The following is a 13,533-nucleotide window of genomic DNA, read 5'->3' on the forward strand; positions in this document are numbered from 1 at the left end:
CAAGACTGTTTTCAAATCTACACTGCAGACTGCATCATGTCAAACCCCATGAAACATATTCCTAATTAAAACAAAAAATAGGGCACATGAATCAAAATCCAATCTCAGAAACAGTCTTCAGCATCCTGAAGTATACTTTTCATACCCTGCTTACCTCTGAAAAGCTCACATTGAAATGTTAAAGTTTAAATATCACTGTTAGAGAAAAGATATTACAAGGGTTGCTCATTGCAGTTTGTATTAATGTCTTCTAGGTAAAATACTTTGTAATGCAATATTTCTTTGAAAATTTGTAGGAATTACACTATTACTAACAGCCTTGAAATTAGAAAAGTAAGGGACAATTTATTTCTAGCATTACCAGTCTGTCTCAAACAACCTGTGTAATGACATAAATTCAAAAAAGCGTTTGTCAAGGATGTGCAAATGGTGCTGGAGATCCCATTCCAGGGGTTTGATCCTTATTGTTCATGGGAAATGACAGTGTTGAGAACCTCTTGTGGCAGGATGCAGGTCATGCATTGTGTGGCTATCATTGGTCAAACATGCAGCTGCTCCTCCTCATGGGCCTTGATTCACGTGGTATACCCTGTGATATGATAAATAATATCAGAAAATGAGGTGGAGTGTGAAATCCTTCAGGAAGAGAGGGACAGGCTGTAAGGCTGCATGGAGTGTGCTGGCAAACTGTGTTCAGTGTTGGTGAGAGGTCAGCCTTTCCTGATCTGAAGATGGGGCTAAACCAACTTAGGTTGCACTGCAGTGGACTGAAGCACAGTCTTGGTTGATTATTTTCATGCAGTTTCTGGCTGCAGCCTTAGTCCATCAGTCTTTTTTTATCATACTTCCCAATGGGTTTGGGCCTGAGGTGCTCCGTGTTTATGAACTTCACAGTGATTGAGGAATTCTGTTTGTTTCTGAGCTCTGAAGGTCGTCAACACCTCTCCCTTAGTTGCAGATAAAATGTTGCATATGTTCAAATCTTCCTGGTTACATTTCCTGGTCCTAACACCTCCCTTGCTTTACATGTGCTGTGAAATAGTCTGTCTCTTGCCAAAGCATCTGTCAATCTGGGGTCACTTAAGGTTCAGAGTAAATGTAGTGGAAGTTCATCCATCTCCTATAATCTCAGCATATTTGCTCTGGCTGGAATATATTGCTGCTAACCTAAGGGCTGCTTTCCATGCTATGCTGGTATATAAAATAGGAAATTTGCAATTATTTGTCTTTCATTCAAGGAAGTACTGCAATAAAAAATTCCATATTGGAGAACCTTCTTTATTGGAAGCAGTGTAAAAGATGGAAACTGCTCTTTAGGACTGTCAGAGAGTGGAGTTTCTGAGATACAGGGTTGAATAAATCTGTTAGTTTGTAAGCCGAGCACATTTGAAGCTGACTCACCACAAGATGAATGCAAATAGAAAATGTGATTTTACAGACCTTCTTTTTGTGCTTATTATTTTTGATTAATAATACGTTTAGTGCTGATGGTGTTCTTGGTGCTATGCAAAGCTCACTAATAAAACAGTCCTGGCCCTGGGGATGTACAGTATAAAAAGATAATTACCTAGAAGACAGGATGTACTTGGAAACAGAGATGTGGGGGAGAGTGTAGAGATTTTTGGATTGATGTCCCTTAGAATATAGCTGTCAGTCAGTATAAGAGATGCAATACCTCCTCTGCCATCCTTTTATTGTGTCTATTAACAGTGTCAGCTACTTGGCATCCACATTGTGTACTGTGAAGCTTTTATGCTGTACCAAGAACAAGAGGATCTTCTCACTGAGGACTTCAAGTATTTTAAAAGTAATAAAAACCCAATCACTTTACTTTGAGTTTTATGGAAGAGGCACATGTTCAAGTAATATTTTTAAACGGAGTTTTAACAGCTTCAATTTTATGTATATGATTAACAGGAAAAAAGGGAGCTGAGCAAGCACAGGGAGAGATTAACAATTCAGTTGTGTTCTAACCCAGAGGTGGGAGTGAGGAGCTGCAGACTAGCTAAGGGAGAAGTCAAATTGTGTGCTCTGAGAGCAAATGCAGAAGTTGGTAAATAATAACTGCTGGTAGAACACTGTGATCTGACTTGGGTTAGAAAGCCAAGGAAATTACAATGTGCAAAGCTTGTTCTTATCAGAATAATGTGTTGCACAGGCATTCAAGAACAGCATGGAAATTGATGAGACACTGGGACAGTGAATATGTGACTGCAACAAAATTTCTCTCTTTGATGTGCTGTTTTTTGTCTGAATATGAACCTAACATGCACACCAAGTGCTCTAAGGAAAGTTATGTTGGCTGTATCTCTGTACTTTTTTTTCCTCCCCAGAACACTGGCTTTGATTAAACCTGATGGAATGCGTAAGATCGGAGAATTACTTGATATCATTCTTAATTCAGGATTGACAATCACTAAGGCCAAAATGATGCTGCTTTCAAGGTAAGGAATTTTTAAGGTTAGCTCTACTGTATCTAAATATTTTTGCAGTTGAGAATATTCTCTAAAGCTATTCTGTGTTGTTCCACGTCAGATTCATTCCAGTGAATAAGAGAGGTAAGACTCATCAGTTTCATAATCCTGTAGGTTTCTGAAAGTATTTGGAGATTTAAGCCAAGTATTAAAAAGTGCTGTGCAAATGAGTATGGGTGATGAAATATGTCATGTCTGTATGAACCGAAGGTGGCTACCATAGCTTTAGCAATCCAGCAGTGTTTACTACTGACATGTCTGTATGTCCTCCCCTCAAGATTTCTTCATACAGTCAGTGTTGCTGGTTATAATAATGTTGTCTTTAAAGTGCTTGGTTAGCTTGCTCTCAGTAAACTTGTTGTCTTAATTTGTGCTCTCAGATTTGTGCTTTTTAATCACTGGAAGTCCCAGGCAAAACAAATGATCTTCTGATGGTGCAGGGTTGGACAGGTTTTACTCATGCATCTTCCTAATCCCCCAGCCTTCAGTGTTCTCCACTTCTTATTGAGCCCCAAGATTTAAAAGAAGGCATGCTGCAGAGGAAAGAGAACATAATTAATTTACCTTAGAAGATTTTCCCAAAGTTACTGCACTATTTCTCCACTGCTGCTTTTGCAGCATGTTTTTGAAAAAAAAAGCTGTCTGTCTTACTTAATACCATTTTCATGTGTTCTTATGGTTAATGTGTGAGGTCAGGAACAATTTTCCTTCACTTCAAAACCTTTTTGGCTTTCTGAAATACTGATAAAACAGCTATAAGCCTTCCTTCTCTTGTCTGCATGCACCTGCTGCAATGTTTGATTATACTGGTCCCAGATCCTCCATCCAACAACTCCAATTCATGAGTTCAAACAGGTTTCTAATGTGTCTTTACAATTCATAATGTCTTTCAAACCAGCTTTTTTTTGCTTCCTCTGCTGCAATCTGAGATATTTGATCCTGAAGTGTTGTTTTGGGTGGTGCTTTGTTTGAGTGTCTTTCTGAGAAGTCAAAACTATTGAGCCAAGTCACATGTTTTAGAGTTGACTCACACTGAAGCGAAGAAAGGAGACTTGAACTTTTACTGCCTATTGCAATATAAAAAATTCTGGTTGTCTTGTATAATTGAAAATAATTATTAATAAGCACAAGACTGGGCTGTGATACTGAATGTATTTAAATAGTGTCTTGAGTGTTTTGTGGTTTCTCTGCATACAATCTACTCTGTTTCTTGGGACTGTGCCATTTTAAAACAATAGAACTATGGCTTTGCCGAAGTCTTCTACCCTTAGATTTCTGCAGTCTTGCTTGTTCAAGTCATCATCATCATCTACTGCTTTCTTTAAAGGGATTATTAACAACATTTGTCTGTCAATCACTGTTAAGTAGATTCATGCCTTCTGTAAGAGTTGTAGCCAAGATACGAAAGTGTGGGCAGGCACTTGCTTCTCCAGTCTCTTCCTTTAACCCTATGTCAGTTCAGTCTGTTATACATAGGTGAACACTGTTTTCCATTATTTGAAAACAGAGAACTAATAATGAAATTAAAAAGGAACTAAGTTATACAACACAATTGCACTTTTATATTTATTTCAATAGGAATTGTTAACTGAGTAGTAGGCCTCAATTTGTTTCAGAAATATACCTCTCAAATACTTCTTTACAATCAGAAATGGTAATACTTAATCTCTTCACATACCTTTAACATATTTGCTTTCCAAAATTATTTGGTGAATTAATTTCAGAAGAGGATCTTCTGGTAAAATAGTGAATTGTAGGCAAACCTTTTGCAGAGTGTAGGCTTGAAGTGTGAGATTGCAAGAGTTCCTGTGTCTAGCATAATTTTTGCATCGTGTTTCTGCCTTAGTTTTGAAATGGAAAGGAAGCATATTGACTGTATGGTTAATAAAAATATTTTGGATTTTGAATGGCTCATACTTACACTGAACTGAAAGCAACAAACCAGGAATTATTCAGGTCATTTTGATAAAAAAGCTGGAGAAAGATGAGACTGTTCAAACATTGATAAATGTTAAGAAAATTAAACTCTTCTTATGTTCTTCTTGATGTTATTTCTTTCCTCTGGCAATATTTGGTTTAAGTCTGGCCTGCAAATGGGAGAGAGGCATCAAAAGTTCCATTTCAGATGACAGAACCATGCCTTTGTTCATGCTTGAAATCTGTCAATTGAAAAATATGCAGGCAATTTCTTTCAGTTTAAGAGAGCTGCTCAAAATGAGCAAACTCATGAAGACCAGAAAAAATCAGAAGACTGTGCTGCAGATAAAAACAATTTTCCAATTTGGAATCTCTCAGTCACCCTACAGCACTGCTTTGATTGTGAACTTTGTACCCTGGGTAGAGGTCAGCAATATTGATTTCTTTCACCTGTCAGTCTCCTGAAGAGCTTGTCCTTCTCTATGAATTCCAGCTTCAAAAAGTGGCACACACCAGGATTTGGAGCAAGCCAATACCACGTCTGTTCTCAACAGGAATTCTGAAGCTGCAAAATAGCAGGTTTAGAGCTGAAAAACTCCATGGATTTTTCTAGCTGTTGCCGCGCAGAAAAAGCAGTTCAGCAAGCAAGAGTAAAACATGAGAAGCAGCTAGGGAAAAAGATAAGGAAGAGAGTAGGTTGGCTGGTGGCAGGGGTGGTGGGGTGAAAAGCCACAGAACAGTATGCCCATCAGTGGATGGATGGTAGCTCTGCACAGTGGTGGCCCCCAAACCCTGTGTAGTTGGGTAGCTGAGCCCAGTGCTGGTAGCAGCGTGGCTGTGGCAGTGCAGAGCTTGGGAAGGGCCACCACCCTGTCTGAAAAGGGTGTCTTTTTGCTTCCAGCACCTGAGGAAAGGCTAAGGAACAGCTGTGCTACAGAGACACTGGGTATGCCTGGTAGCCTTTATTTGCCTGGCAGTGTAAGGAGACCCCTCACTGCAGAAACCCCATTGCTTTGGAAGAACGCAGTGTGTAGTCACTGCTGTGTTCCCTGAGGAGACGTGCAAGACCAAATTGAGTTTTAAAGTGTGAAAGTGGGGGAGAAATCCAGTTTCAACATGGAGGGTATTGTTCTGCCTATGCAACTTGTAAGATTTGATGCTACTGAATGGAAACCAGGTTATGCAATATCTTGTGCACCAATTTAATTGAACACTAGCCTTGATAAGGAGGTGTTCCTGTGGAGCAGATAAACTGTTTGTTTATGCTTTAAAACCAAACTTCATTAACCAATGAAATTCAAACTGATGAAAGATGAAAACAATGTAACAGCAAATGGCTTGGCAAGAACTCTGCCGCATTTATTTCTCAACCTGAGAATGTGAGGACCATCAGTGACCCTGAAATGGGCTTCAGTAATTCCTTCTCAGAGCAGGAGCATAAGGAGTTGTCAGCTATACTTGTAGCCACACAAAATATGACAGAAATTTAAATGTAGTTTCTGTTATTGGACATGAACACTCAGCAAGCTGTCCAGCTTAGGAAGACATTGCCTGTAGAAACATGTTTACGAATGAGATTTGAATGAATGATGATTGTAGTTTTCAGGGGTTGTTTTACATATATATATATATATATATATATATATATATATAAATGAGTGTCTGTGTATATAGATCTATATCTATGTCTTTTTACTTTTCCAGAAAAGAAGCAGCTGATTTCTATGCCGATCATCGAGCAAAACCTTTTTATCAGTAGGTATATCAATTTCAGCTTCCCCTGTATTATGCTTATTTATTGAATGCACAAAATTCATTTACCATATTTGTTGCCACAGGAGCATGGGAAAATCAGAGCTTGTCTTAACTGAGTGGAGCCCTTTGCAAAGCATGCACCTTTTCATCTTCCTCCAGGGAGAGATCCTTATTCCAGTTATTCAGGGTTTTAACTCTCACTCTTTACAACCCAGTGGTATCAGGGGAATGTCTTTTGTCCCTCAGAAGTGAAAACGCTCCTAGCAGGGCAAAACTTCAAAGCCAGGGGAGGGGATATCTTCAGGATCAGGGTGGAGTTTGCAGATAATGAGAATTAGGGGGAACACTTAGTTGTAAGAATTTATTTGGTAACAAATACCCCAAATCATAAGTAACTGAAAGGATAGTGCATGGGGCAGTTTTCACTGTGCTGCTACCCTAGGACAAATGTCAGACTTCTGTGATGGTAGACTGCTCCACCTAACATGAGAAACCTTAGTCTTTCCATAACTGACCAGATGGATGCTTATGACCCAGAAATTGTGTCTTTTCTACTTTCCCTGAAAGTGACAGCAACTTTCTTTTCCTCCCTGTCCACTGGGCATTCTTCCTCTTTTAGGAAGAAGGTGCCTTGTATTTTTAGCCATGCTGGTGCCTGGGTTTGCACTGATTTGGTTGAAAGACCTGGTTTCAGTACTGTCATGAAGTGCTTGAGAATTAGCATTGCCAGCTGCTCTCCTGCAACAGCAGCTGATTTACTGTGGGTCCAAACTCAAGCCCTTCAGAGAGACATGGGCCCCAGGCTATGTCTGACCATGTTGGAGGTCAGAGGATGGATGATTTGGAATTGCCTTTTCTTTGCTGAATAAGCCTGCTTGAATATGTTGATAAATAATCAAGAATTTTGCCTGCAGTGTTATTTCACAGATGGCTATCTACACTAATGGTAATTGTCTGAGGAACTGTAGCCTCTGTCCACTGTGATGTGCCTGTCTCCCATCCTACAGTCCTATTGGCTGCATCTTCTGTATAGGATTTTTCTCTAAATTAGAAATAAGTAGCTCTAGAGCATTCCAAATCAAATAGAAACAAGAAACTTCAAGGCAGTAAAGTGTGAAATCTATGACTCATTTATATTTAATGTTGTATTACTTGTCTTCAGATTTAGTTTGCAAGTTCACTAGTTAGTGTAAGTCCAGTGAGTAGTAAGGAAAAATAATAATTCTATTGTTTGGAAAATAATGGTTTTCATATGAAAGAATTTTAAAAAAATGAATATTCAAGCATTAGTCTGCACAGTAAATAGTGTTGTAGAAATTGCATTTTTCTTGGGTATGTATATGTGTACTATTTAACTGTTCTAAACAAGACTCTGACCAGCAGAACCTGACTTCCAATAGCTTTATGTTGTATAGTTCTTTTAAGTAACTTTTCGTAGTTTTAATTGTTTCTTTAGCAAAGAACTGGAAGGATTTCTCTTCTCTTCTTGACCGGTGATCATTAGGAAGAAGGTAGTTGGAGAAGCATGCACATCCACAATTATAATTGTGTAAAGCTCTTTTTTTAATCAAAGTAGTCCAAAAAGCATTGAGTCAATGTGCTCCTTTGTTGGTTCTGTCCAGACTAAACAGTGGAAAGACAGGCTTGTTGGTATGTATGTTTTGTAAAGATACAGAATTGTAGTTATGGTGTTTTGTTTAGTTTTTAAATAGAATGTTTGGGTTACCAATTTTGGGTGGTTGTTTTCTATGTGAGGTGGTCAGGACAGGAGGCAGCCTGCTCCTGGCAACCTCTTCTTCTTACTTGGATTCATCCCATTAAAATCACTTCAGTTCTGCCCATGCCAGGATGTAAAAACTTACTTTGTGAGTAAGTCCTTCCTCCACGCAAACTTTTCAACTCCCAAACCTTCTCTCCCACTTTGGACTTTGGCTGGGCAAAATCCATGGGAGAGATCTGTGGGGCAGTGGAGCAATTTGGCTTGAAAGCAGTGCTGAAGTTCTGTCGGTGGGGTACACAAGCAGGTCATGTGTGAGAGTCTTGGAATGCTGTTGTGCAGAAGAGGCAAGCTTGGGAATCATTCCTGTCAGACAAATGGTTACCAGGGTCTTCTTTCACTGTTACCAGGACCCTAGTACTGATCCTTTAAAAATTCTTTTGAAATCTAACATTCTACAAAGTAGCTTGAGTGAGTTTGGGTTGTCTACAGGTTGTTTTTTTTCTACAACCATAATAAGGGAATGTCTGCACATGACCTAATCTAACCTCCTCCTCAAAGCAGAGTCAACTTCAAAGTTAGATCAGGTTGCTCGAGATCTTGCCAAGTTGAGTTCTGAGCATCTCCACTGGATCATGTTTTTGTTGGTTTTAATTTGTAGCATGGATCACCATGTGCTGTTTCCATTTTGCAGTGATCTTCTCCAGTTTATAATGAGTGGCCCCATTCTTGCTATGGAGCTCTTAGGAGATGATGCAGTGAGTAAATGGAGAGCAATAGTGGGGCCAGCAAACCCTACAGCGACCGAGAGTGATACACTGGACAGCATCTCAGAGAGCTTTGGACATTGTGGCCTAAGAGATGCAGCTCATGGCCCTGATTCAGTTGCTTCAGCTGCTAAAGTAAGTTTTGGACTCTTTCTTGACTGCGGTTTATTTTTGCTTTTATCTGCTAACAACTGGATTCGGAATTTCTCATTTTGTTTCCACACTTGTGTTCAGAACTAGTTTACATATTCTTCATGGCTCCTTTTTAGCATGGAAAAAGAAACTGTCTGAAAACAGAAATCTTGTTTATCACAAAGATGAATCTTGGATGCTTTGATCAGGAGAGCATGCCTGGTCATTTTTAATGTCTCCCGTACATCACAAACATTGAGTTAATTGCATAGTCTGCGTCATCTACCTATAGTCTACCAATGTGGGTCATAAAAAGAAAGGGATTAAACAATTAAAACCATTTGTGCCCTCTTGTGTCTCACACATCTGTTCTCCTCCACAGTTCTCACTAGTGCTCTGCCTGCAGCCGACTTTGCTGTTATTATTCAGAAGGAAAAATTAAAAATCAGGCCACTTTGCAGTGCTTTGTGCTTTGAGAAGTAATACAGTGGACATGGTTTTGAGGAGTTTGGTTCTGTTTTGCTTTGTTTGTGGTGTTTCTTTTCTCAGTACTCAGAAAAAGCCCTGGGACTGAGTGATAGATATTACCAGCATTTCTGTAGAATCAGGGTGACTTTTGTGTGCAACATTGTGGGATAGATATGCTAATAAATGATGGCAAGAATTAAGTTTATCTCGTGGTTGATTGATGAGTCACTGTGGTATCTTAGCTGTAGACCACTTTAACTGGGGAAAGATACCAGCTGTTGTTTCCTTGATTCTAGTCTTCCCTCTGTTTAAATTTGAACAGCTACAGTAGCACAGCTGGAGAGAGACCTGCCTCAGAATACCTGATAAGATGCCAAGTAGTGTACACTAGAAAATGTGCACAGAGGTCATACCGTGGTGATGAGGGCAGAGTTGGGCAGCCTCCCCTTCTTGCTGCTGGAGGCTGTGAGGTACAGCAGGCTGACTGCAAAGCATGGGCAGTTTTCTGCTGGCCAAGAACTCACTTGCTGCTCTGCACCGTGCCTGAGCTGCTGGATCCTCTCCCTGTGCCTCAGGTTTTGGCAATAAATCAGATGCTGGATGTGAAGTACTTTTTCTGCTGGCTGACTTGATGGACGTGTTACAGAGTCAGAAAGAGTTTGGATAAAAGTGATCTTTTCTGATGTAGGAGAGTTACACTCAGCAAAGTCTTTGAAGTTCTGGTTAAATAGTTAGATTCCTTCAATTATAAGGGTGAAAGTTTCTCTTTTTTCCTGTGTACTACCATGACAACTGTGCCAGCTTCTGAATTGAGAGTGTAGGAAAGAGTATCTATTAGCATAAATTCTTGATTAGAAGCATAAGTGTGTGCTTAGGTTTTAGTTTGTTGTTCTTGTTGCATTTCATTATTTTTGAAATGCTGTCTGAATGCCCCATTCATCTGCAGCATTTTTATGACACTGGGATTATTTTGCTGAACATCTGTAGGTGTGTGCCTCTTTGTGGTGTTGCTGATACCAATCTTTAATAAATCAACCAAAATTGCGAATTTAGTGCCCCTGTGCTTCTATTAATTTAGCAGGCCCAGTATTATATGGCTGTGTAGCAGTTGCTGTGGAAACCAGTTGGCTGTGCCTGCAGAAGCTTTGCTGAAAACAAAGAAATATAAGATAAAGGGACCTAAATGAACTCTTCTGACAGCAAACTGAAGTGTCAGCCACATTTAATGAACGTACTGTAAGCTGAACACTTAGAGTGGAAAGCTGCATTGTTCTTTTGATGGCTAAATGACAAGTGAAAGCATGTCTCTGATACACTCTAAGCTGCTGTCTCTCTGCAAGCCAAATTTTGTAATTTCTTTAGATCAGGAAAAAAGGTTAAGGAAAATTTTTTTTTTTTTTTTAAGGCTCCACAAGATTATAGTTTGGCTTTTCTTTATGTCAGTCCAGCATTATTGAGTTAATTTCCTTTCATGAATTTTAATGGATAAAACTAAGTGTCAAATACTATACATATTTTGCTGCCTTTTCCTGGCTGCTTCTTTTAGAGTAAATAGCAGTTAACAGAGTGGGACAAGTTCTTTGAATCATGCAGCATTTTATCAGTAGAAGGATGTGGGAAATTAACCCTATTGTCTCAGGTGTGCCCACTTAAACTGTGGATTATTTGTTATCAGAAAAACAAAGGTCCTTTTTCCTTCTGTTGAAAGATACGTTAGTTTGAATTGTGTAATTGTTCAAGAAAGGATTACAGAAATTGTTGATTTGCCATGAGGTAAAGGTAAGTCTATTCCATTTAAGTTGAGCTAGTAAATTAAATAAGACAATTTCAGGAAATGGCCTTTGGCACTGCTACTGTTATACAGGAAAAATCAGATACATTTGGTAGTAGTTTTTCTTGGATGTGATTTTTTCTCTTAAATAGAAATGTTTCAGTTCTCTTACTGAATTTGACCAACAGGTATGAAATGGAACCTGTGCTTTGCACATTTGTTAATTGGCAGACTGTGTAACATATTTGAATAAATGGTATGGAAAAAATGTGAAGCTGGCAGTGAACAGTGAAAAAATATCACTGAGGAAAGAAACATGACTGCCAAATTCACCCCAGTGTGGTCTAAGACCCAAGGTATCTGATACCTAAATAGTGATGGTGAGAAGAAAGAAACAGATTGGAGGCAAAAAGGTTCCTTAGATTTATCTTAGAAATCAAAGCAGTTGAGTTCATCAGCTTCAATTCAGTAAGATTTTAAAAAAATTATGGGGAAAATAAAGCCTGAGAAGTGAGTCAGCAATTTTAGACAAAGTTTAATTGTTTAAGACAAAAGGCAAAACATGTAAACAATTTGGAGGGAGGTCAGTTTTGTATATGGAAAGAAAACATACTGAGAAATGGATAATAGTTGTATTTTTGCCTATATAGCAGAAAAGATATTTTTTAAAAAAGGAAAAATAAAATATGTGTATAAGGGAGTGGATTTGGAAAGATATTGAGGAAAGAGAGAGAGCATTAGGAAAAAGGGGAACACCTCTACCAAATGATTGTGGCAGCAGCATTTTGAATGCTCTGAGTGTGAACAGATTGCATTGCAGAACTGAAAAGGAAGACATTGCAAGAAATACTCCAATCCTGTTTTTATGATTGTAGCAATGGTGCCAAAGAGGAAAAGATACATTTGAGATAGTATTTTAGGGAAGAAGTATTTGTAGAAAAAATAATCTGCACTTAAGGTTTATCTTCTGTGATACTTCAGGTGTTGTTACTTATGATAAAAGCTGATGTGTGCAGCTGGATCAATCTAAAATGTGTTTAATTACAATTGTTTTCAGGAACTGGAGTTGTTCTTCCCTTCCAGCGGAGGTCGTGGACCTGTCAGCAGTGCAAAATTCACAAACTGTACTTGTTGCATTATTAAGCCTCATGCTGTTAATGAAGGTAAGCAATGCAGATAGCAGAGGAGAAAGCAGTGTGTGTTCGTTGTACCCATGGTCATTCCTGTGCCCTCTTTTTGGGAGAACGAGACTGCATGAGCACAGGGTGTATTTCACAGTACGTGCAAAGCATGCAGATACATTGTCTTTCATACACATTTAGTATTTCTGCAGTTCATTTCCATGAAGACTGAGTGGGTCATGTGCTTTCCATGCAGATACTTGTTGACTTCAGAATAAGAAGGAAGAGGTGAAAAAAAATAAGGATTAAAACATACCTGAGGTTTGATGTAACATTGTGACAACTTCCCATGTCCTTGCTCCTGTCTACCCAGCACAGTCACCTGCTGGAGGTTAGCATCCTCCCAACCGAGTGAAAGCAGGACACCTGGCCATGATCCAGGGCCTTCCACTCAGGCTGTAGCACATTATATTAAAACTACTCACAAAGGGAGATTTGTGCTGTTACAAATCTTTTTCTGCTGAGTGCAGTAGGGATGGAAAGTAGGAAAGGCTTGTTTATGAAAGTGAAACAAAGACCGAAAGCATTTGGTGGCTTCTGTGGTGCTTTCTGTGCTGGAGAATGCCCTGGGAGTTTGCCATATGAATATTGGAAATGTTTAATGCTCTACTGTTACCATACAAAAATAACCTCGCTTGTGTGTCCTGTACTTAGATCCAGGAGCATGTGTAGGAGCAGTGAGTGCAGTAAAATATTTTGACTCAGGCACCGAAACAGAATTTTTGAATGCAGAATAAATATCACCATGTGAGAGCATAGAATTTTTTCTTAGTAAGATGCAGAGCACACTGCAACATTTTAATCACTGCTTTGTGGATAGCTTAAATGGAAATAGAAGTGGCTGGAGCAGTTTCCAGGCCTTTCACACCTCAAGTGGGATGCCTGGAGAGCTTGCTGAAATTAAAAAAAGGCTTTCACAAGAAAGAGTCTCGTAGTTGCTACTCATTATATGCCTGTTATCTCTTCCAGACCTTGCATGGTATCTGCTACTGATAAGTCTGCCATGCAGGAAAGACACGGTGATGTTCCTTTTACAGAAATATGGGCAGCAGCTGGGACTATGATTTTACCTAGGTACATGTTTGCAGAGGACTCACTTTCTTGTGGAAGGATTGTTAGGGTCCTTCATTTGAGTGTAAAAATAGCAAAGTGGATGGCTGGGACTGTTTTTTTTTAGACTTAAGATATAATTTCAACTACATATAGGGGCTCAGACTCTTATCCTAGTGAGCTCAGGTTTTCTCTTCTTATTTTTAATCTCACTCATCTCTGTAGATTTCATAGTGCCCTGTTACTTTTTTCTTCTTGAACTTCTCTGAATTTTTCTGAGTCGTCAGAAGACAAATTCTGA

At 39.1% G+C, this 13,533-nt stretch overlaps 1 protein-coding gene across 1 annotated transcript in view; it reads left to right on the forward strand.

Annotated features, from left to right (window-relative positions):
• Positions 1 to 13,533, forward strand: part of NME7 (NME/NM23 family member 7) — a 90,603-nt gene that overhangs the window by 24,210 nt on the left and 52,860 nt on the right. Inside the window, exons 4-7 of the mRNA XM_042031848.1 lie at positions 2,334 to 2,444; positions 6,096 to 6,146; positions 8,558 to 8,765; positions 12,059 to 12,164. Of these exons, the coding sequence (XP_041887782.1) occupies positions 2,334 to 2,444; positions 6,096 to 6,146; positions 8,558 to 8,765; positions 12,059 to 12,164 (476 nt within the window). The remainder of the gene's footprint in view (positions 1 to 2,333; positions 2,445 to 6,095; positions 6,147 to 8,557; positions 8,766 to 12,058; positions 12,165 to 13,533) is intronic.

This window comes from Corvus kubaryi, unplaced genomic scaffold, assembly GCF_017639235.1.
Source record: "Corvus kubaryi isolate FWS band 111438036 unplaced genomic scaffold, C.kubaryi_AGA036_p1.0 37341, whole genome shotgun sequence".
Classification (NCBI taxonomy): domain Eukaryota; kingdom Metazoa; phylum Chordata; class Aves; order Passeriformes; family Corvidae; genus Corvus; species Corvus kubaryi.